Source organism: Diachasma alloeum, unplaced genomic scaffold (assembly GCF_001412515.2).
Source record: "Diachasma alloeum isolate Michigan unplaced genomic scaffold, Dall2.0 Dall_scaffold_00557, whole genome shotgun sequence".
Taxonomy (NCBI): Eukaryota; Metazoa; Arthropoda; class Insecta; order Hymenoptera; family Braconidae; genus Diachasma; species Diachasma alloeum.
The window spans coordinates 173,270-198,666 of record NW_021680689.1 but is presented as its reverse complement, the minus strand read 5'-3'; the positions used below and the strand labels follow the sequence as shown (position 1 = coordinate 198,666).

Below are 25,397 nucleotides of genomic sequence, written 5' to 3'. Positions count from 1 at the left end.
CCCCAAAACCGGCGGGGATCGTTTCTTTATGTTAAGTAACCTCAATGGAATTCAGAAACGGGGCCCGTTGGTCCCCAACGTCCATAGGGCCCTCCTCACGACAGGATTTCTGATTGAATTTGGACAATTTTGGTTTTTTGGCCATATCTCCGTCAATTTTGGTCACACATCAATTTGCCCATAACAAAAGTTGTGGGGAATGAGCTCAGGTTCAATCTCCAGGAGAGAAAAATGAGCTAGGACAATTAGAACTGGAGATAGGACCTAATCTCTAAAGCTCTAATCCCTTCCCCCCCCCCGTCATCCCGCCAATCACGCCAAAATTTGAATAAAAAAAAAAATCATCATTATTTCACTTTTACCCTTTCGCCCCCTCCCCCTCCCGCCGACAACTCTGGACTCATATTATTATTTGGCTATAACCCTTTCCACCCCCCCACCCCTGCTCCTCCCGACGCCACACCAACAATTATGTTAAACAATTTAATATCAACAATAATTCCACCCCCCCCTTATGTATTTATTGAGTACTGAATGGACTCAATGGTAAGACTCGGAAATGGTCTTAGATTTTACATCTTAATTTTGCGTGCATCTCATTTTTTCCCAGCATCTTAGACCTCACTCTACTTAAACCACCTTGAGAATCTTAAACTCAGATTCCACTTGAATCTTACATTTCGGATCTTATAATTTAAGATACGAAATAGATCTTATTCCTGGTTAAGACCCCTTCAGTATCTTAATTTTCATAAGACGCCGTCAAAAGATCCGAAATATATCTTATTTTATGATTTTTTTCCAGTCTTATAGTCTTAGATCTTAGTTTAAGAGCCCTCCTAAGAGCCGAATTTTTGTAGTGAAGATGAAATGTTCGGGTATGTGATTGTTTTCATTCAGCACTACCAACTGATTTTTTTCTTCCGCAATTCAACTTTTACACTGATTGTATCAACGATTATATCTGCGATGAGAATAATAATAATAATAATAATAATAATAATAATAATAATAACCTCTTTAGAACATCTCCCAAGTGCTTGGTAGTTGCTTGATATCGTAGGTTGACTACCCTCGCGTGCCCTAAATTACCCGATAATGCACTTGGTTTTAAATTTAACGGCGTCGAGAGAGCTGCGGTGGTATAAAGAGTATAAAGGAAAAGAGAGGTACGGAAAGTGGCAAAGTAGATCTGTTCAAGAGGTTCACTTTTTTTTTATCTAAGCCTTCCTCTCTACTGTTTGTGGAAAGTAGGAATTCTCGTGCAATGGATAAAAATTGTTGAGGGAAAAATGTGAACATGAAACCACGATTGAAACTTTTGTTGCTATTTCGGGTCACCAAGATTCGGTCAAGGGAAAATGCTCTCGAGCCAGATGTATACAATCGTCGTATCACTCAACTGCAACATCAAAGTAGCTTGTCTTCAAACATGCCTCTCATTTACATCAATGTATACTTGATAATTTTTTTGTGCAAGAGACTGAGAATCACTGGCTAATCTTTTTCAGTCGGTGGTGGCCGATTTCATGAAATTTAAACATCTGTGTAAATGACCAAACTCAGTTTGGATAATAAAATTGCAAATCCTCGAATTAAATGACATTGTGGATGCAATGAGCTTTCCAAAAAAGTTGAAATGGTTAAACTGAGATTAACAAAAAATACCATATACGTAGTTTTTTTTTATCTGTCATGTTTATTCTGGTCGAATATTTCGGAGAGTGAAAATATTGATGCCATTGCATCCGATAGAGTTATAAAATAGAACGAATAAAATGGGAATTGGCGATGTTAATTGAGCAATACAATTACTGCTAATTGGAGGACTCGTTGAAACGGAAAAATTATGAGGCCGTTATGGTATACTTTGGATCAATGGAAATAGAATGATAAAATGGAGGATGGTGAAAGATATCTAATTAGGATTTTTCTCAATTTCCTTTTAATTCGTAAAAATGGACAGTGTAATGGGAGATGTACATGTACTTTGTGCACTCTAGAGAAGCGTTTGTAGTATGCACCGCTGTAGAAATGATTCGTCTGATCGATATGTTCACTGTCGAATAGTCTGGCTGACTGGAAACTTGAATCCTGTATGCTGTGTCCCAAGTACCAGTATAGTGAGCGCAGTAGACATGTGCATTTACATATACCAACACGGCGATCATAGGGTTGTATCTAACACTGACAGATATATTCCTCCCATTTGACGTTCGATTCCCGTACGGAAACATGATTTTTCTCTCTTTCATTTCACTATCTCTCCGACGCTTAATACTTTTTTTTCTCCCTACGCCTCTCATTCATTCTGATTTTCTTTCGACGGAGATTAAAGATTCCTGGCCTGAATCACTCCTAGCGAAGGATTATCCGAAAGATATTACCACCAGATTTTTTTACGTGTCATTTTCTTCTCCCCTTACATTTTTTACCCACTAGACTGATGAATACGGGCCTTGACCTGCGTGGAAATGAATGTATGCGTTAAATATATTTATAAATTGAAAAAAAAATGTGTTACGTATATTTGACTTATGAGCAAATGTCATTTAATGAAATTAGAAATAGCACTCCGCAGAAAGGCACTCTTTAATTCCGAGTAAATCATCTAATTGAATAGTGACGATCGATCTTGATTGCGTTGTGTAATTCTTGTTCATGAATTCACCCATGAGAAAGTAATTTTATATCAGCATTGCCCGTATAATTACTAGAGTGGAGGATGAAATATTACCAATCCTATCCACTCGTGTATAACTGTTTATATGAATATAGAACGGGTGAGTGGAAAAGAATTAAAACAACGGAAAAAAAATAGAAAGAAAAGGGAGATGGAAAGGCAGAGACAAATGAATTGCTGCACAATCCCAGCGAATGTATCCCGGCGTCCACAATCCGATTACTCGAGTAGCCCGCTTCGGGAAGTGTATAGTCCCGTTCAAGGATGACCCCCCGAGAATCCTTGTGAATCTAGCCTGTTCACCACGCGCACACCGGGATTTTCATGTTTTGGGTAGTTTTCTTTCCGAACAACTCATCGTTTTGTGAATAATAAGGCCATTATGATAGAAGATTAAATATGACAATTTTTATCCAACGACAATGAATATTTTAAGACGAAATATGAAAAATTCAACCGGAAATGAGACATCTAGGGAAAAAAAGCAAATTATATATTCAAAGAAAATAAACATTCACAAAGTTTTGAGTCAATTTGCGAACTAGAGGCTTGAGTCTATATTTAAAACCGGAAATGTGAGGATACCAAGGAGAACATTGTGAAAGAATACGGCGCAACGGTTTCATTCCTCTGTGCATGTGGCAGATGAAGCCGGTGATTTTGTTCGTCGTTTCTGTTTTTTATTAATGCATTCCATTCTTGTATCTAAAATTCGAATTCGGTGGTGAAAGATGGATATGGAGTGAAAAAAGGCATAAAGGGAGGTGATAGTGAGCACATACACCTGTACATATGTACAGATGGTATGGTGCTCAGGTGGTTATAAAGAGGAAGGAAGTATGAAGAGGGAGAGAGAATAAACTTTTAAACGCTGAGAACAGCGCTTGAATTACGTCCGTCTGGCGAGGATAGGTTGGGAGCAGAGTAAGGAATATCCATAATACTTTTGGTTTCAGGTAACGAAAGCTCTGAATAAATTTTACTTTTCATGGTTCGCATTTGTCTGACATGTAATTTGGAAGTTGGCCATGTTCAAAAATTTTCACCTCCTTGACTCCATATTTTAAACCAATTTGTGCTTTCTCATATCCTCTCTGTATTCCCTACCCCTCCAGCCTCTTTATGTTCTTCTACGATTTCATCAGAAAATCCTATCCGACATTCCTGCTCCTCTTCCTCTGACATTATATTCATCCACCCCCTCTCTCCCTCACCCTCCCCCTACCACCGACAAGATGAATCGCTAGTCGTCTTTGCCATTTTATCCACTTTCTCAACGTAAATATATTCACTGATTACAGTCTTACATTTCAACCTGAAGTGGAGGCTTAGGCCACCTGAAAGCGCAAGCTTTACGTCCTGGAAGACGTATCTTCTTCAATAGACGGCATGTGGGTGAAGAAAAAATATTTATTACTTCCATCAGAAAAAAGAATAGGGAAAAGGGTGCAGCAGAGGACTTGGCAACTTTTCCCACGCCTCGGAGTGGAAATTTGTCTTTACGGAATTGGACAATTACTCACTGGTTATATGATCATCCATGAATCTATTTGTCATAATATCATATCATTTCGTTTTTTCGTTTTTTATTTTTGTAACCACTGAATGTTGAAATACACATTAAATTGTTCAAATGTACAGCTCCCTCTTTAGTTTTTAATCGGCGTGCGCACAAGGGCAATAAGTGTTAAGGCTGTTTTGTGTGTACAAGAGAGTTTTCAGCATTGCAAAGTATATCTATATTCCAGACTACCCAGTGGTTTTCCACTGGTGCGCTCAGGTCGTTTTCCATCCTTTTATCACTGTGTGTGCCATGTACGCCTCATTCACCACACACTACACCGCCAAAGCTCTCGTACTTTTGACCCTCCTCCTGTCTGGAATTAAAGTTTCAAGAGTAAACTGGACTACCAGGCTTCAGAAAATAATAATAAAGAAAAAAGAGTGGAACTATTCTATGTAGGAAGAGAAAAGGAAAACATTTGCGATCCAAGAAGGAAGGTGAGCTCTGAGTTTTGCTCGATTCTTAGTTTCAGTTATGTCCCACTGACTACTACTTATTTCTACCGCCTAACAATCCTGAGGGACTTTAAAAAGTCCTAAGCCCCTTCTGGCAAATTGTCTTGTTACAGAGCTTGGTTGCTGGTCTCTCTTCTTTGAGTACATCGGGTATTCTCGATTATCCCATTTCGAGTGTGAAAATTAAGTATAAAGACATTGTCCCGTCCGTTTAATTATAGATAAAACGTCAAATAAAAAGGTGAAAATGTGCTGAGCAAGTTTTCAGAGGCTGTCCACTCTCGTCTTTTTCCACTACAAAAACGTCGAGATGGAGACTTATTCTAACAAGTAATGTACATATAATCACAAAAATTCTCACAAATATAAAAATTCATTTTGTTCTTAATAAAATGGGAGGGGGGAAGGGGGGGGGGAAACAAGTTCTACTCATTCTAAGAGGCTTACGTTAACCGGGCACGCAGTGGCAATTCGAAGGAATCCGACCTCTTAAAATAGTGATTATAGCAGAAAAAAGCACCCAGGAATATACCTGTGCGAGAAAGCTCCGAATGAAATTGCGGAGCGTTCTGTAAGGTACGAAGGGCGTGTTAAGTTCGAAACAATCTACTGGGATATTGGATATCGGTGAAAATTTCTTGAAATTTATACGTTCTAGTATTGCATGGGGATTCAATCTAGTATCCATTAGACATTTTCTGATGGATAAAAATTGTAATTATATTTCCAACCAATCGATTCCGCGCGCAATGTTAAACATATCCCATGTTTTTCAATTCACAACACAGATTCCAACCCAAGCACTAGAATCATTAATCTTGAGAGTATTTTTTCTCCTCCGTAACCGACATAATGCGGAGGAGTTTTGTAGGGGTGAAGAGGGAAATAAAAAATGAAATAATAAGTGAAATATAAGCAAGCTGGCGGGAATGAGAGGGAAAGATGTGGTGCGCGATATAGTGTTATTGTATCTGAGGCGGTGAGGCGCTGTTGGATCAGACGGATAAAAAAGTGGTTTTACGTCCCTGCCCTCCTCTATCACTCACCACTACCTATTTTCCCTTAGCCTTCACTCTTGTCTCACTCTCTTTTTGCCTTTTCATAGTCTCGGCTAGTCCTCCCGACCCATCTATCTCTTTCAGTCTGATTCTTTCGGTCCCTCACCTTGCCACTTCGTTTTATTCCGCCCGGGTTCCGCCTAACACGGGGCGAAAGCTGCCAGATTAAAAGTGGCAATTCTTTCAAACAACTCCACCCCTCTTGTGTGCCGCTCGTGCCACACCGTGTGCGGCTCACTCTCCACCTTTTTTCTTTTGCCTCTTTGGTCATATCATCTCAACCCTCTCTCTCACCCTCTAACGCTTATCCGTTCTTTCTTTCTTCCTTTGCATTTCTCTTCTTTTTTCTTTCTTTTCACTTTATACTGTACTCCAAAGAATGCAAGTCTACCACTCGCTTCACCTCCTGCGTTTATTCTCGCTTGTTTCACTGTTTTTTTTTCTCCTTCTATTTTATTCGCAATACCGTCATTGTTGAACACATTGCTGAATACAATCCAATGGTATTGTACTTAGGGTTGCAGTTGTTGCACCCCCATTTGATGATATTCTCTACCTTTTAGAATAATGAAATTCGGAGGGGGCCTGAAGTGTATTCCACCAGTTGTCATTACTTGTTGGCTTAACAAGTTAATATTGGATGAATTATTGAAGAGCATGAATAATAGTTTGAATACTATAGTTGTGGAAATTTTATAGATTGGAACATTCAAACTCCATAGATTTTTCAAGTCATTACGTCTAGTCAGTGACAAATAGAATTTTATCAAGAACGATCAAATGATTTTACCGCTGAATGGCCATAAATAAGATACACTGAATGGAATTTTCACTTGTAAACCACTCACTCTCCTTTTCATGTTTCACTATTGCCCACTTTTCGCCCAAGTTGTTCGATACATATATACCAGGTACATGTGAATCCGTTCATGTTATAACTTTGGATAGAATCCACCTTATTCCTGTGAACATGCAACTACTGTACATCTACCACCATCCACTCACGATTCGTTTTCACGATCTCAACTTGGGTATTGTTACTCTGCCATTGCGGTATGTCCCAAACACAATTATATTCAGATATGAAATGCCATCGATCATGTAACTGTGACAGCATAACTTTATTCCCAAGAGTAACAGGAAAAAAATTTAGTTGGAAAAATATTATTATATCGGGCGAAAAGAGAATTTCACTGGACATAGCTATATACATAACTTTCATATACAGTGGGTTACGCGACGCTTAGCATATTATTCTAACGAAACCATGGTCCCCGAGAGAAGGAACAGAGGGAGAATAAGGGTGAGAGACGAGCAGACGCGAGGGAAGGGTCATCGTGTACCGGATGGAAACTTAAATAATTCATCGTGTCCACTGTGTGATACCCCATTCTCGATCTTCCTCTGGGGTGTCCCCCAGTAAGAGAGAAAGAGACAAGTACGAGTTTCGTTCGCTTTCTCTACTATATATGTTTATATATAGATATATAGGAATGAGGGTTGGGTCCAATGGTGGCAGTATTATACTGACCCGCAGGGTGTTCTCGAGAACCCACCGAGATTCGGGTATTCGAGCCGAGAAACTACTGTGACATATATGAAGGAAACGACTTTCATTTATTTTGTCACCGCTCGAGCGCATCTTGGATACGACCACACTACGCCAATGGCATATTGAGACGAGATCAATGACAAACGGCTCATACGAATCTGTTTTATTCATCAACTGAGAGATTTACTATTTTTCATTTTCCACTATTATTGTTTGCTCGGATTTTCGAGACATCAACAGTTTGGTTATTAGCGTCGGCTCTGGCGTCTTTACTGTCGTTATAAACTTTAACTTCTAAGTTACGATGTTATATAGTAGTAAAGTGAATTAACAGTATATAGTGATACATAGTCCTTATTAGTGATGCCGCAAGAGGCAAGAAAGAGAGGGAGTGCAAGAGAAACAATACCCCATATTTTTCATCTTTACAATTTTTCTCAGTCACCATCTGATGCCTAGCTGCTATCTTTGCTGCAGCTCCGTTGAAGTGTTGTCTTGTGGCATCACCATATAAAGTATTATCATCATCTTTTTTCAACATTTCCCTTGTGAGTAATACGTATAATTGAATAATCACGATATTCGCCATTTTACAGAGTTTTTTGTCAACTCACTTATCCGATGTGTGCTTCGACGCAGGTGCGATAAAACAGCACTGATAGCTAGCTTGGGGTATGAGACACCAAGGAGTGTTAAAAAAGGGAGTCTCTGGTTAGGGAGGAGAAGAGGAAGAATAAGGGTGGAAATAGAGACGTTTTTCCTTGTGGCCGATCGGCCCCGCGCGACGACTGGATAATGGAAAAAGACACCGGGGGCGTCTTAAGGAGAAACTCGTCGAGTGCCACCCGAAGAAGGAACAGTTGAGATGGTGGTATAGCGAAAGCTCGCGGGCTTCTCTCCCCGGATGGTGCTTTAAAAATAATTGTACTCTCGGCTTCGAAATGCCGATGGGTTCGTGGTAATTTGAATACTTTAATAAAATGCCCGTACCCTTCGGGGAATCAGGTGACAGAGAGACACGGAGTGAGAAGAAAAAATGTAATGGGAGAACGAGAAAGGGGAGGAAAAAAAAATAAATTGTGTCACCAAGATTCGAGGGTGTCAAGTAGAATCTGTTTGAGTGGTTTCTTTTTTTTTCAGCAGACCCCTGATTGGTGAGAATATGTGAAGAGTCAGTGCTTATCAATGATCGTACCCTCCTATGGTCTAGGTTGCCAGCAGCAAGTAGTACCAAGCGCATGGAGTAGGTACGTAAGCACTTTTCGGACGCGAACTGCTCGATTAGCATAGAGATTGGGTCCCAGCTGTTTAAGCAAATGCTTCTGGCACCAGTATGAGCCTTAGTTCGCGAGCATCGAAGTGGGTAGACGCGAATCAGTCTGACTTTGATTTGGGTGGGCTATACTTTTTTTATTATATTCAGAAATATTCCACAATAAAGGAAATCCTCTCGTCCAATAATGTATCATGAAAAAGCCACCCAATTAAAGTATTCATTTTACATTCACTCCGCAGCCTGTCAATTAAATTTCATTTCGTACTAAACCATGATTGGCGAGAACTGACTATCCCAGGCGATTACGGAAAGACGCAAACGTTGGGACTTTTGAAGAATGCGTAAAGAGATGGGAAGAAAGAGAGATAAAAAATTTGGCTGAACGTGCAGGGCTCTGCAAATTAAATTGCTCCCGTGTTATTTTCCGTGATTGCCGATGAGCCCCTGGGTCTGGCGTTACACGCCGCGGAAAATATGCAAATAGTGATTCGAGAAGCTAAAAAAGAAAGAGAAAAAGTGAATAGGAAAAAAAAGTAAGAAAAATGAAATTGAGAGAAAATACAAAAAAAATGACATGAAAGAGACGAGGGGAGAGTAAAAGAGAGATGACAAAATTTTAAAAAGATGAAAAAAGAAAAAAAACAACGTGCGTGAACAGTGGAGGGGTTCACGCTATCGAGAAAACTCTAGGGACCGCATCGTTTGCGCGCCAGCAAATTGATTTTGCCCAGTATTTTCAGCATGGTTCTCGCGGCCGATCGTTCGGGCGTTATCGGGAAAAGTTACGAGGCGAATGCAAATTTGCTCAGGTGTTATCCACTAGATCTCTGTATATTCTATCGATCGTAACGATGGAGAGAACAGGCTAGGGACGATAGAGGAACAACAGAATATGAAGGGTGGAATGGGGATGAGAGAAATGCATTATTTTATCGAGGATACTGTTATAGTGACATCAAAATAACGGTTAACGTTGATTAGGGATTAATTAATTGGCTTTACTGAGATTATACGTATTATCATTAATCACTTTAAACTGGGGATGAAGCCAAGATTGAGAAAATAATCAGGAGTGCATAACACACATACATTGTCTTATCCAAATGAAAAAAAAAATATATACGTCACACATTCTGTCAATGTGCCATCAATATTGGCATTCACGTTAACTCGGCTGACATTTTTTATAATAGTATGAATATTATATGTTCCATCGTCAAATGGAGACGGGGTTTTTACGTTAAGTGAATGCATTCACTGAAAATACTTTTCTGTCTCTACTTTTGTGTGATATGTCGAGAGATGAAACTGGTAAATGGTTTGAACGCCGACGTGCGACTCGTTAAAAAACAATGTGCCATCGTTTGTTGAAGCGCCTAGCTCTATCAACGACACCCGGCTCACCTCCATCAAGTGGCTTTCTCTCTTTCTATCCCATCTCTTGTTTGACAGTGATTGATACGTAAATTACTTGAATAATCAATGAATCATTTTACCACTCTTCTCTGGCCCGTTTCATGTTACTTTTGTCAGCTACAATCGGATATTCTACACTGAGAGAAAAATAGAATTCTTCTGACTATACACATCACCATCGAATTATAGTCAAAAAGTCCTCAACAATTTTTCATGGGTTACGGTAACTATGGCCGGAGAAGTAATTACTACAATGGAATGTAGTCATTGCAACTATTTTATAGTTCTCCTCACGATAGATTTGCCGTGGTTACTTTTGAACTTTGGTTAGTTTAACTGCATTTTGATTTGCAAAAATTACGCTTGTCAAGTTACTATAATGTTATGTGCTGCATACAAAAAAAAATCGTACCGTTCACCAAAATGCCTCAACTATTTTCTTATTGTAAATCCAACTTCAGATTTTTCTCTCAGTGTACTAATGTGATTGTACTCTCTCCAAATATATATATTCTCCCTTGGCCCACTCATTTTTTTCCTCCTTTATTCAGCAAAAAATAGATGCTTTAAAATATAGTGCGTGCACCTGCAAAAAGTGGTATGAGCCGGGCAATTGTTTAAATCCCTAGGTGATGTGGCGCACACGCGTCATTTTCAATCGTATGGGCATCGAAAAACGGACGCAAAAGCCTCAATAAATTTCCTACGAATGTCGCTTGAAATGACTCGGTAGAGTTGTAAAACGGTGATTTATTTACAATGCAGACTAATTGATTTACTATGGTATCGGGTAGAGTTCCACCCATTCTCGCCTGTGCTCACAAATACACACCCAAAGCACACACATTACAATTCTTTTTCGTTCATATGACCCTCCATACTACGTTAACTCCAACTTCTAGTGCAATTTCTCCATTTGTCATCGCTGAAAAATATTTTTCCGTAATTAAAGTGAGCTTTTCACGTACTGCTTAATAAAAGCCTTTTTTTCCTTTTCAGACGGGAATGTGTCTTCACAGTTGTATTCTTGGGGGAGATTTCTCGGGATAATGTGAAAAACAGAGGTATAGAGAAGGGTTTCGCTGCTCCCCAGCAGTAACTCCCAACGGACAGAGGCTACAACCCTGGTAACTATAGGTGGGACTTTTGGTTAATGTGTTCGCGGGTTCTGTCGCGGTTCGTAACCGAGAAACGATTTACAGCTGGGATCACTGTCTCCCCCATTGCTTCAACAGTTGCGCACTACGTCCACGAGCTGCTAATCCATGGGATCTATTTCCCTCCATTTCTCTGTAATACTTGTTAACTCGGGAGGGATGGCAATTCTATTAATGTATACACATTTTACAATGAAATTCCGCTATCTGTCACATGCAAAAACGTTTTTTATTTTTGATTCAATTAAAACCAGTTTCTTCAATATTTGCGGAAATTTATTTGCACAATGGTACGAAAGTTTTTAAATTGTGAATCGTAGCGTATTGGGAATAAATATGCAAATCCAATAAATCAGAATACTTATGCTCAATGGCACACTGAATTGAGTAAATATTTGCCAATTCTAGCAGATGAGAATGAAAAACCATTGAATGGATATGTTTGATTGAATGTTTTTTCGTTTCTATACTATTTACACTCATACAGAAGCAGAATCGCTGACATTTACACACGAATCGTTTGCAATCCTAACATGTGTAAATCATAATACCTGGACATTGGATTTTCTTCAATTGCATCTCCCGTGTACAGTATTGATGTACATTTATTATGAAATCTAAATCTATACATTTGATACTATGCAGCAAATGTGACCAAAGCTCGGCCCGCAGATGAGGCCGATCGCACTTGTAAATAGAAAGTTTATCGTGGCTTCCCAACCGACCGCGGAATATCGGTAGCCCCGAGCTTGGGCCATGGAAAACTTTTCGTTGACTCTATAGCTACAGATCTCTCTCAGATCTATTTCTCTTTCCGTAATGATTGTTGATTTTTGTTGGCATTTAAAATGCGGGCATTAGAATAACAAATCTCTCACTCGGTTAATTCGCGACATAATTTCTCAATTATTCTCCTCTTTTAGAGATGTTCAACGTATTTATAGTAGCACTCAATAACTCTTTCAATGCAAAAAATTGCATAACAAGTGACCTGCATGTTCTACTTATCACAGCCCCACATTTCTGGCAGTTGATCGTCGGAGCCCACAAATAACCGTTGTGCATTCATACACCAATAATGTGCCACTGGAAAACACTTATCGACTTGTAGGTATGTTACATTGGCACATGGGAAATACAATAAGGGTTATATACAGTTATGAATAATTGATTCCGTTGTAGCAAGCAATATAGCAACACAGATCGGCCTTCAATGTATCCGTTTCATTAAACTATGAGAAATTGTCAAAGTTTCAATGAGCCACCGCTCACGGTGCCAGAATGGCTGACGTGACATAGAAATCGCTATTATACGACGTTAGAATCCTTCCTGTTTGTTCATCCCTGTGTGGAATTTTTTTACGATTGCTCTCCACAATCTCTTCTCTCTCTCTCTCTCCCTCTCTCTCTTTATTCTCCTTTCTCGATTTTTTTCCTTTCCTTATTCCCAGAGAGGCGTTCAATTTTATGATGCTATTTCCTACCTTTCGTTCTCATTTCCGGAGTAAGGTAGAGAACACGTTTAGGTATAGCACCCCTTTCCTCCGTAGAGCGTACCCTCTTTTTCATAACACTCGAGTGTACAGTTTAAAAATTGTGCTGGTGAAAAATTCTATTACGAATTTTCTAAAGTCGATTGAGTGTTAACACTGTCTTCTTCACAATTTATCGGTACAAATGCGAATTGAAAAAACAAAACCGAGTTTGATTTGACAAATACTTGTATAAATGACTATTGAGATAATTCATGAGATTGTAAATTTTGATGAGCAATTCAAGTTGATGGATAAGATTGGAGTCTGAACGGCACTGATCGTGAGCTTGGTATTGCAAATGGAATCACGTATACGTTCATGCAGCACGAAACTCACTGGTAATGTCAACAAAAAATTCTCTATTCATGTACCTATATATTATGCGAGTGCTGGTAGTGAATAGTGGTTATAAAAGCAGTGCAATAATTTCCATTAAAACTCCTATGTTACATTAATCAAATAGTTATATCTATTAAGAGTATCTTTGAGATGTGCCAGGGAGTCGAGTGTATCATCGTAGAGAACTTTAATACTAAATTTCAATTATTCATAGAATAGCTTGCGCGTAAAACTCGGAGACGAGTCCAGGAATAACTTATTGGATTTCAGCAATCTTTTTCGAATGATTATTCTTATCTGACCCTACTGGCGGGTCGAGTACTTTTGAACATTATACGGGGCTCTGAGTGCTTGATTAATGAGGAAAATTGACATTTCAGGAAGGTGAATTTAGAGCTAAACGGATCTAATAAGATTACGTCCATTTCCTAGAAGCTATTTATTAAACAGAAATTCGGGCTATTTCCTATTTCACACTCGCAACAATAAATGGTAACTAAAAAAAAATTGTGAACCCCAATGCTTTAGTCACATCAGCTTCCGGACAGTGGATTATTGCACGACGAAAGAATAATACAAATCGATATTCTCAACTCAAACATTGCATCTGATGTTATTTAATAAACAAGAAAAGCACGCAAAGGAGGTGACACACACGTTATATTACATCGCTAGAGACAACGCGGACAGTTATGGGCATTATATAGGGTGGTATATATGTGTATGAGGTTTAACGTCGAGTTGGACAGTTACGAGAACTCGGATAATGCAGTTTTCATCGAGAAAGTTCGTGTCCCAACGTTGGAATGGGCAACTAGCCGAACTCAGAGAGAGGATCGCCAGAGGGCAAACGTTCAGTCGCGCGTATAGAACGAGATCACTTCACCCAAGGGCAACATGGAAAAAGAGGAGTATGAGGGGCGGGAGGGAAATTGTGGGACTCAGTATTCCTACTGACAGGGTGAGGGACGCAGGTGTTGCGCGTGAAATTTTGTTCCTCACGAATGAATAAATCTGCCTTTCTCATCCAGGTCATTCCTACATCTCATTTTCTTTTTATCTTTCTCGTATATACATATATCCACCAAATGCAATATATCTTGCTCTAATTTGTTCTTCCTCTGATGTTGCATCAAATTCGCATACACGTATACCTTTTTGAAGCTAACGCCATCAAAAAGTAGGAAAATTAATGTGACTGTAAAAAAAAGGGCAGACATTTTTCGCCATATACGTTTAATAATGCAATTTTAGAAAAAGGAAAAAAAATCATTTTCATTTTAACGTTGATTCACAAACGTTATGGTAATTTTTCGTTTAAATTTTCTGCTCGTTTAAAGAATCAACGTGAATCCTCATACTGGCATACAGCACTGTAGATGGATTAATTTTGGCAGAGGCTGAAAATTATAAGGAGAGCTGAAAATGTGTATGGGATAAAGTGAAAAGTGTAGGGAGAATAACCGAGATGGATTGAGAAGGGGGATGCTCTAGTTGTGGGCGCGCACCCGCCTCATCTTGAATCATAAAGCCAACTCGACAATTAATACTGACGCCCCAGGGTTATTTGACGACGTTTAATATTATGCAACGCTCCATTATTCTGGTCTTAACAGTTAGGCGGCTGACAGCTCCCTTTTTCGTACATCAACGAAAAGCTTTATCCGGGGTTCATTCAATCAAGTGAAGTTTTACGTGATGGAAAATTTTATCAACTCTATTTTCACCCTTCATATGACTTTTTACATTCCATATTCATCGTAATAGCCTTCATATCAAAGCCAAATGGAGAATGTGATTTTCTTTTTCTTATTGCCATTCGTATGATGGAAGAATTATATGAAAATCATAAAGACCCTTCTCCCCCGCCTCCGCTACCCAATGATATTTCTGACACTCAATTTCCACACCCTCGTACGCGCCTATGTCAGATTCTTTACGATGAGATTATATCGACAGGTAGGCTATATCTGTTGAGCATCCAAAGGGAAACGATAGGGGGGTCGATGTCACGGTAGCTCTTGATGGCTAGATACACACACTCACCCCTCTATAAGAGTGCTCAAGAAAATTTCACGAATCCCTTGAATCGTTGAGATTTTTTATACTCTCTCGCTCCCAATGAATTTGTTCCCCCCCAAAATAGAGAACAAATGAATAGAAATTCTAATTCATGTGATTACTATTACATTTCATCTATAGTAAAATGGGGATATACGCTTGGGTTGAAAAAAAAATTAAATTCAAAATTATCTGGCTCAGATTTAATGTTTGAATTAGTATTTCAGTACTGTGTTATATTCTTACATTAATCGAGTTAATAAATCATGTCTCATTCGATTATATTTAGCACTTGGTGAATAATTAGTGAATTGTTGAGATAAAATTTCAGTTTGTACAGATAGACAGCGTGTGAATTGATACGAAAATAATATTGAAAGATAGATAGAGAGGTTGATAGAGAAAAAATACTACAGGCTATATATCCTATTTTTTTTCTTTAAACCAAACAAACGAACCAACCTCCTCGGAAAGGCCTAGCCAAAAATGTTCGCGGGATCCCTGTAACAAAAATATAGATAAATCATAAGAAAATCATAGATAACTGAAAGAAATAACTATAACGTTCATTCATTGCTATTAATCCTTTTAGTTCCTTCAATTGGAAATAACTTTTCAATTAAATCAATTTGTCATGGCCAATTGATGATAATTGAATTACAAATGGAGCAAAAAAAATGATTAATCACTCGTTAATTTATCATGAAAACCGATGAAAGAGCAAATTTAGCCCGATAATTGGTCAAAGTATTTGCTGCATCAAACAAAAGAAAAATTGAATTGAATTGGAGATAAAATCACTGTGGACACGGTGTGATGCCGTTTCACCCTCTGAGAATGTTTTCTACCTTCTGTTAGCACTGGTATACCTGTCCAATACGACCAAGAGAAACGGGGTGTGTCGGCAAAAAGCCAGAATTTCCCCCTAAGCGACATCTGTGAACAGATGCCCATCCTCATCTACACAGCCTCAAGGAATGGGAGAATTGGAGAATTGGAGAATTGGAGAAAGAGAGAAGGAGGAGCAGGAGGAGGATAAGGTGCAGAATATAAGGGGGTGGTAATGGAAGTTCCAGTGGCAAGTGTGGCAAGCATTGCACCAGTGTCGCTGGAACACTTGAATAAAAACGAAAGACGAAAAAAAAAATGCGAATACTTGGCGATAGTGTGCGTGTGTGGTCTCTCGACATTAGGGCACATATACGAGTTAGACAGTGGCACAACCAAGAGAGTTCTCATAACACTTGGAAACAGGTGCCACCCCCCATCGTCTTATTGCTTCGTGAGTTGGTGAAGGCGATTTTCTATATCCGCGGAACTTGTTGAGAAAAGAGAGGGCCAATGGAGAATATACTTTGATAGAAGAAACAGACAAGTTGGAACGGAAGAGGAACACGATAGTATAAGGAGCGCTTGGATGTCGGATGAGCCAAGCCGTGCAAAGTAGGGTCGCTCTCTCGTATGATGGCCTCGTGATCACACACCACTCGACCTTCGACAGTGGCACGTGCTCTCAACATCTCCTTGCTTGGCCTTCTTGTCTCCACACTCACATATCACAGCACGTATAAAAACTATTGAATATTAATGGTATTATCTGAGGGGATGCTGCATGAAATTTAGATGAATATGACCATTACAGTTGACTCGCAATTGCATTTTATTTAAACTTGGCATTTAAATGAAAAAAATTAATAAAAATAGAGTAATAAATCTTGTTCTTCCTTTAGAATGTATCTCGCTTTAAATAACTACGTTTTACCTCTCATGACCGTGAAAAGGAAAATAGTTTTTCATAAATTTCCTACGTTTAATACATGTGTAGCTAAATGTAATTATATTTTTAGCATAATGTAATTGTACGAGTTTTCCTGTTTCCTCCTGATTTCTTTTTCCACGTTTTCTCCATCTTTTTGCTTTATTTTTTCCCCCTACCCCCCTCTCTCCATACAATGCAAGCAAGAGAGACCCGCTGCGCGCACCTCACTCCAATCTTTCCACTCTAATCTCGGGCTTGGGCTTTTATTCTCTCTCGCGCTCGCCTGCAAAGCCCGGTGTGCAGCAAACTTTTCCGATTTGGCGGTCTAATGGAGATACATTGGTTGGAAAACTGGTAAAATCGTAGCTGGAATACCAACCACAAAATAGCGGAGTCTTATAGTCTCTCTAATATCTAGCTGGTTTATTTGATTATTATTTAAAGAGATTATTTCTTCTTTTCAACTTGACGAAGCATAATGAAATGTGAATGATCATTCCGGCTCATAGCAGATGTAATTATGATGAAAAATGCCCCTAGGCCACTTTATATTGAAAGACGTGGCTCAATTCTCGTTAGGGTATAATCTTTAATTAAATCACCATTGATTCACTGGTAGAAGCTACTCCCTTGTCTGTTAGCCCTTACAGCAGAGTGAGGTCGCCCATTTAGGAACCAGAGCAGGCCATCGAAGAACCAAAGTGGCTTGAGCATCCTCTGAACAAAATCAATTTTACCAGAGAAGCCTAATTATCAATTTACGATATCGTAAATGTAATGAAGTGAATCTAAAACTTATCCTTCGGACATTCATCGGTACTATCAAAAATCAACAAAATCAGCTTTAGTAACCGAATTGGAATTTTTTGAAAAAGTACAAAAAATATAAGAAAAATAAATGAACAAATTTGATCTTTTGTTGGAAAATTTCCAATTGTAAAAAATTATTCATGCCCATAAAACGTTAAACTGCATGGGACGCTGGATGTTTATTTGGTTTTACATTACTATTTACGGCATAAAGCTATATCGAAACCAATGGGCATTACGTTGGTCAGCTGTATTCATTGAAACTGGTAGCCCATCAGCAATGCCACAAAGTTAACCACCGCGCCCAAACCAAATGGCCAGTTACATTGCTACTGAACTACTGGCAGAATTAATCACTAATCCTTGGCAACTCTACAGCAACGATTGCAGTGTCCGAACAATTCGCGCCTCAACGACCTACTGCATAGAAGAGCTCTGAATATCATTCCACGTCCGCGATCTTCCTCTCAATTTTCTCGACACTATCATCATCTCAATTACCACTAATGTATAAATAGCATCATGTAATGTTGTTATTCAATGTAATTAATAATTCTGAATTGAAACAAGAAGAATAAATGTAATTAATGAACTGATTGATTTAAAACTCTAATTGGCGGACCGCCCTCCCTCTTTCATTTGCAATAAATATACATCAAATTGTTTTTTTTTCTCACACATAATTGGGCCAGTATATTAATGATGATTTTTTTTTGTGTTGAACGAGTGGCTTAGTTGGCATATGTACACGTATTTAATGGGAATTAAACGAGGTGTTGGCAACGGAAGGAGAAGGCTGCCATGAGCCACCCCATTATTTGGCTGGGCAAGTCGACGAATAATACGGAGAGCATTTAGAGCCGCAGGATAGGCGCACCCGCACTAAGGCGAGTGAGGCAGCGAGGAAGAATGGGGGCCGGGGCTCTCTGGTAGTATGGACCCAGGCACCCATACAATACAAACAGCTTAATTACACGGGGATGAGGGGGGAAAATCCCCAAGAGCAATGTCGAACGCCGCAGGTTCTACGGATCGTTATGATTTCACGAATGTATGATCACGGCCCACTCTTGCTAGTGCTGTTGCCTCTCTCCTCCCCTATTTCGCTCTTTCTCCTCCCCCTTGTTTCTCGATATCTATTATGTATTCCCACTTGCGGGAACACCACCAGTGGAGGACAACCAGTTCACACTTTACGTGTTCATAGGGTTTCTCCATTTCCTCAGCTCTTACACCTATATCCATCCACTGTATATATTTCAACCAGACAAATTCTTCGGGGAATTCAGCTGTCTATCAGCTCACACATTGGATCCAACATTTGTCCAACTACATGTGCACAGTGTTGTGTCGATCGATGGTGGGTAAGGATTCGAGAGTACATATCGCGTGTCAACGGCCACGTCAATACCAAAACCTCGATCGTCTCGTGAGAATTGATGAAAAGAAAAAAACCGAATGCCAGACAAAAAACCCAGTCATTGTAGAATTCAAATTTACTATCACCAAATCAGCTTATCAAGAATGATTTTATTATTGTTTCAATTGTTGTTACGAAAAACGAGGGTAATTTGATATCTCCATCAATAGAATAGAGGAAATTCGAAAATATAAGAGAACTGGATGGAAATCAATCATATCAGGGAAGCGATTTCAAACCTCAAGAACGTATTAGAGAAAAAGCTTCAGCGAAATATTGTAGATATAAAAGAAGAATTGTCAGCAGGGAAGAAGAGAATGGAAAAGACAAATCGAAGTGGTCATACAATGGTATCGTGGAAAAGCTCTTCGTAATTGAATCCCAACAACCTTATGCGCACGATTTCTATTGCTGAACAAACCAACCATACGACAATTGCCATAGTGGAGAGAAAGGTACTGGGGTACAATCATATTTCCGTTCAAACTCTCCATTCAATATTCATCAAACTCTAGGTACAATTGGAAGTGCGCACTTTTTTGCCCCCTGCATTTCCATTGTATCATGCAATGGTAGAAAAATAATGAAACGAAAATTGTAGTACAAATTTTGTTTTGTTTTTTTTGTTTTTTTTTTCTAAAAAATTATGGAAACCTTGTAAATGGCAATGGAAAAAATACACCATTCTCTGTCGAATACACATGTGTGCGAGTAGACGGATAAAAATGGAGATGGTATGAAAGCTTATATAGAAGCAGACAAGGAGAAGAAAACAACAGTAATACCCCTTTACAGTCCTATCGGCTTTGAGATACCCCCGGGGAGGCGTTACGGCTTGGAGATTTCACGTTCTGGGTCACCGCAAAGTACTTTGTAGGCCCTCTAGATTTACTTTCTTTTTCGAGTTTTATTAATGGAAACAATACAGAAATATTTTTGACAAATACACAACCTCACCCTACACGTCTCATAATTTACATCCACTTTTGAGCATTCTATCATCATCTCTACGGAAAAAAAAATTTCAAGTATAATCAATCATAGTTTCCAACAGAATAACGAATTATTAAATTTTAGGGATAAAAAAAGGGGGGTAAAATTGTTGAAACATTTCCATTAGTTACAAGCGGCTAAATGTGTCTTGCACAAAGGACGAGAAAAGTTGAACGGGATATTCGCCGTTGGTGGAAGAGTAGCGGCGAAGCCAACTCGTAAATTTATGGCTCAGGAACTATATGTACTGGCTGTTTCGCCCGGACGGAAATGGACGTCACGAGGACGAATGAGACAAGTTTCACGTCGATTTCTCGTCGAAAGTGGCCGCTATACGTATGTGTACTCCTGGAAAAGAGAACAATGAGATTACACTAGGAGATGCCTAGGATTGGTACGGGCTACGATCAACTGTTCTTCTGGTCTCTGTCTCTCTTTAACGTTACGTGGCAAGTCGAGAATCGCGAGGAATTTAATTAGTCGAATACTTTGGACAAGCGCAGATAGGGGGCAAAGCATGCTCATCTCCTCGAGGCGGCAGTTGAAAAAAGTAGAATTTCTCAATGATACTACCTCAAGAATCGAAGCACCTGATGGTTTCCTGTCTTCAACTCACGTCATTAAGAATTTTCTCATTAACTACAGTTGAGCGAAATGAAACAGCTAAAATACATCATTTTTTTTCTCCTTGTTTCCTTCAGTGACTGAGTTGCATGTAAATTTGTAGAAAAGAAGAAAAATTCGCATTACGTAGAGAGGAAAAGCTTTTATTTCTCGGCGAAAAACGAGTAAATCGAGACGGAGTTGATGGCTACCGCGGAGGAGGAGTCTTGCTAGACAATTTGCAATGCTGAAACGAAAAGTTGTCGAGCATTACATCAGAAGATGGTGGTGTTATCTACATCGAAAAGATGGTGGTGATCCTCCAACTAGTCACAAAATAAGCTGAATGAATGAACAACTTGAGCTGCTGGGAGAGCTGCTTGGATGTTTGATGAAAAGGGCTTTGTATTTTTACAATTCTATATCAATTCTAAATAATAATAGCGCTACAGATCGAATGACCAAGAGGTTGAATTGTATAGTAATGGTTAAATAACATTTCGTCTGACGCATTCGGAGCCGATTGTTGGAATGAACAGCATAAATCGGGCGTGCCACAAGTGCGAACTCGAGTGGTTATATATTGTACCAAAAAGAACTCCCTACGATGGAGTGCGGACGTAGAACGTTTAAAAGAGGCTACACATCGAGTTGAATACTTGAAGCAGGGAAAAGCTTCTTTCCACTTGTCAATCCTATTTTACCTTTAGTAAGACTTTCCCCACAGCGTTTTTTTTTTTACTGTACTTGCATTCACTTCATTCCATCAGTCGTCAGACCTGGATGTATAAAAGAATGCTCTCTGTGTGTGTAATATTTAAACTACGGAAGAAATGAAGCAATCATTGCTCAAACATTTGTTCTATCTTTGAATAATGAAAGAGGAGGGCACAATTCCTTGATTAAGTCCAAAGCCAAGGATCATGTGCGAATTGCGGAAATGATATAATTGGTGGGACAATGTACCCTCGAGAGAATATAATCGAATGTTAAATGATAAAATATGCTTCAAGTTGCACCTCTGATAAATACGGAGTAATTCAGTGACACACGGTGATTATTGTCTGCAGCTGGTGGCACATGTGTGAATCATAATATAAAGACACCTTTACAATACTGAGCTTGAAAGGATTTGCATCAATTAGTTGATTAATATTTTTAGAAACTGACCTTGTGCTCGTACACTTCCAAAAAATATGATGAGAATTGTCACTGCCGCCGGATGATACCTCATTTCTCCTTCTTAATACGATTTTATCGCTCTTCTACTAGATTTTATTATTATTATTATTATTATAACTATTATTATTGTTATTATTAGTCTTTTTCACACTGACAAGGCAGTATCTGCTCTTGAGAGCACCTATGAATTTCAATGGTTCCTCGCGGTCACTTGAGACTTTCCGTTCGCTTACGAAACACAAAGTCTTTAGTTTACACACCACTTTTGATCCTCTCCCGCACGTTTATTTGCACGTTTCCCATTACATGAGATATTTGTTGATTATTATTGTCCTTTAAACTTGAAGACTAATGCTACTCAGCTACCACAGAGTCCTTTATATTGATAAAAGAAAAACAATTGACATGTATTTATATGTAAATTATAAATTAAAGTTTTCAAATGTGGATAGTAAAAGTTGATGCACTTTGGAGAAATAAATGAAACGCTTTGGCTGTATCTTGACGCTGGTATTGCATGTTTGAACAGAGTTAAAAGCCCAGGTGCATGTGCAGTCCCGAAATCACTAAGACTCACACACGACTTTGATAGGACAAACAGAGGAGAAATGAAAATAAGAATGAAAATGGTAAAAAGTAGCTGAAAGGTAAACGGTACTTGGCTGAACAACTATAGCTATTCCCTATCCCCAATGAAAAGTTTTGACTTCTGGTGTGTTGGCTTTGGAGATTCTTCTCCGGCACTGCAACTAACCCCCTGTCGTCCCCTCATTTATACCTCGTACATATATGTATATGACTCGGCGGATACATACACTGGTCCACTTAAAAGATTCAACAAACGACGAAAACGCAGAAAACTTTTGGTGAGCACGTGCCTCACTGAAAGGAAGAAAATTGAGATCACGTTTTCTTGCGTTCTCGTGTCCTCCTCAGTCTTCGTGTCTCATAGAGATTCAACGTGAATGGACCCTTAACGATTCTTATTGAGAAAAAACGAAAGAGGAAAAGGAAAAACCTGGAAACCTTTCCTAAATGAGCAAAAAAAAACTCATTCCATCTCTTTTCAATGATAATGTCACAAGAATGGAATATCACATGCCATAGAGTGAAATTATTAACTCAAAGGATAAATAGTGTTCTAGAAGGTCCCAAATTTTTTTCATACCCGTTTGTGATCACATTGGAACACAAAATTCGCTCGAGTTGAATTTTCAGTGAAATTGTGAATTGTTTTCTTTTCTCTTTTTATGCACTGTTCATGTTTCACGTATTTACGGCACATGGACAAGGCGTGTCAATATCTACGAAAACTTCTGATTGGGCTGAATATGCTACTATATTATATGTTATAACCCAGGAATCATGTCAATTTAAGAGGAATAAAAGGTTCGACTCTTTCATTTATAAAAATCCATTTTTCCCAGTAAAAAGGGAAAAAAGGAAATGAAGATATTCAATGGAGAAGTTGAATCACTTGCCTGGGCAATTTAACACATGGTTTAACTATTGGAAAAGTTGTGTAGATATGTCCATTAAATAGAACTGCCATTATTCCCAGCATTTTTTCCCTTGTCACTATGTAAAAACTCATGTTTTTCAGCCTGTCATGTTGAAATGAACGCAAGTTTATTTAGAAAAACTTGCGGACACACCCCATCGTAACATAATTAAATAAAGCTGCCAGTGATTGATTGTTCTTCTTGAAATGAAATTTCTACTCAAAAATTGTGTCCTCAGTGTTAATTTTGTAAATATAAATGTGCTATTCTACTATGAGAACGCGGTATTGAATTTCGGACAATCATTTACTCATTCAATCATTAATTCATTCATTATTATCGACAGATGAACAATAATATGGATTTTCATGTTGAAAACGAGAAACAACGACACCCCCGAGGAAATAAATGGAAAATTGTTTTCTCGCCATGATTTGAAAGAAAATTTATACGTGATGTAAAATCAAATCACTGGGAATATGCTGCAAAAAATGCAGACAAGCATTTATCAAGTGCAAGTGTATTGTATAGTATCGTTGATACTCGTCCACTGACAGAATAAATTTCGAGTTTGTCTACCAGTGACGATTTTTGCAGTAAGTTATTTGACGTGGTCGCAACAACGTCACGTAGAAAATTGGACCATCCGTCCCCGGGCCAGGAGCGCACAGGGGTGTGTAAGAGAGACGGGCGGGGGGGTTGCCGTGCTGGCGTGATGAAAAATCTCGCAGCGAGCCACCGAGAGTCACACACGCGATTGGTTTAGTCAAGCCAAACTATAACATACCCTATATGTACTCGATGAAGCATTCAGGTGGATTTGCAAAAAAAAAATTTTTTCCTTCTCCAGTTAAAAACTTAATGAAAAATAACAAATTAATCACTTTTTTTCTCCAGTTATTGCTGCAAAATGTATTTATTTGTTTTATATTTTTATTGATTTTTATTTTCACTTTTGGTTCATCAAAATTTCAATGAATTCCTCGGAAGTCGTCACACACATTCAAAATTCCTAGAGAACAGTCCCAAGTACACGTAGAATAATTCAAGTTGTATATTATTAATCCTTGAGAAATGTTATATGAAATGTATTAATCAAGTTCAATGTTCAAATGATGATGATAAATCAATCAAAAGATTAGTGTCCCGCAAAAAGTAAAAACGAGAAAAAAATGTGCAGCGTGCGTGATAACGATACAGCAAATAGTGCGCATTAAGGTACACGTACGCTCGCCACGGTCGCGTGTTCGATACTGGCGCGGTGTAGCGCCTGGAAATAGTTCTGTTCGGTCCCGAACGGCGTCGCGACGCCTGCCGTTCCCTCCCTCTTCACCCAACCCCAATGTATTATATCCAGTGTCAGCCACTACGACGACCCTGTCTTTATGTTCAGAATTAACGTTGATGAGTTCACTGTTAAAATGAATATCATTTACTTCACGAATGATCGCGACCCCTCTTTCCTCATTTGGTACAATATTAATTATCATGATGTTTCACATTTGCTCTCTGATTTATAGAATATATAATAATGATTATAATTTCGCTCCCAGCCGGGCGAGAAATTTTTTTAAAATTATTTGTATACTCATTGAAAACAACAAATGGATATTAATCGAAATACAAGCCTACCACTACCGATGAGAGAACATCAAACATATTTTATATGGAATGATGTGGAATATTTCGACACGACTTTATTTTGATAAGCCTATATCCAGAAGGGAGCGTGTGCCGCGTATATTTTCATTAACGCGTATCAGCCTCGGTGTGGTCCCCCTCGGGCATGTATATTCCTCCTCTGCTTCAGTGCAAGAACATGCGCACGCTCGCTCGCTTAACGCGCGGTGGGGATACCGTCCGATTAATAAATCTGAGACGAGAGCAGCACATTAAGGAGACCAGAACAAATTTATTCTTCAAAATAAGCTGTTTTTTGTTTATCCCACCAACTAGAATTGTCATCAATCTTCATTCTTTCCATCTCTCTGATTAAATTCACTGCACAATCATTATGTCAACACCAATAACC

At 38.8% G+C, this 25,397-nt stretch overlaps 1 protein-coding gene across 3 annotated transcripts in view; it reads right to left on the bottom strand.

The window, feature by feature from the left end:
• The window catches only part of LOC107043217 (nephrin), a 70,849-nt gene extending 46,265 nt beyond the window's left edge, over nucleotides 1-24,584 (bottom strand). For 2 of the 3 annotated variants that reach the window (XM_015264601.1, XM_015264603.1), the window contains exons 1-2: nucleotides 24,153-24,584; nucleotides 21,852-22,238 (exon numbers count right to left, since the gene is read on the bottom strand). In XM_015264601.1, the coding sequence (XP_015120087.1) occupies nucleotides 21,852-21,915 (64 nt within the window). In that variant the 5' untranslated portion in view covers nucleotides 21,916-22,238; nucleotides 24,153-24,584. Of the gene's footprint in view, nucleotides 1-21,851; nucleotides 22,908-24,152 lie in introns of those variants that run through there. The other variant, XM_015264602.1, reaches the window with a different exon arrangement.
• Between the last annotated feature and the right edge of the window lie 813 nt (nucleotides 24,585-25,397).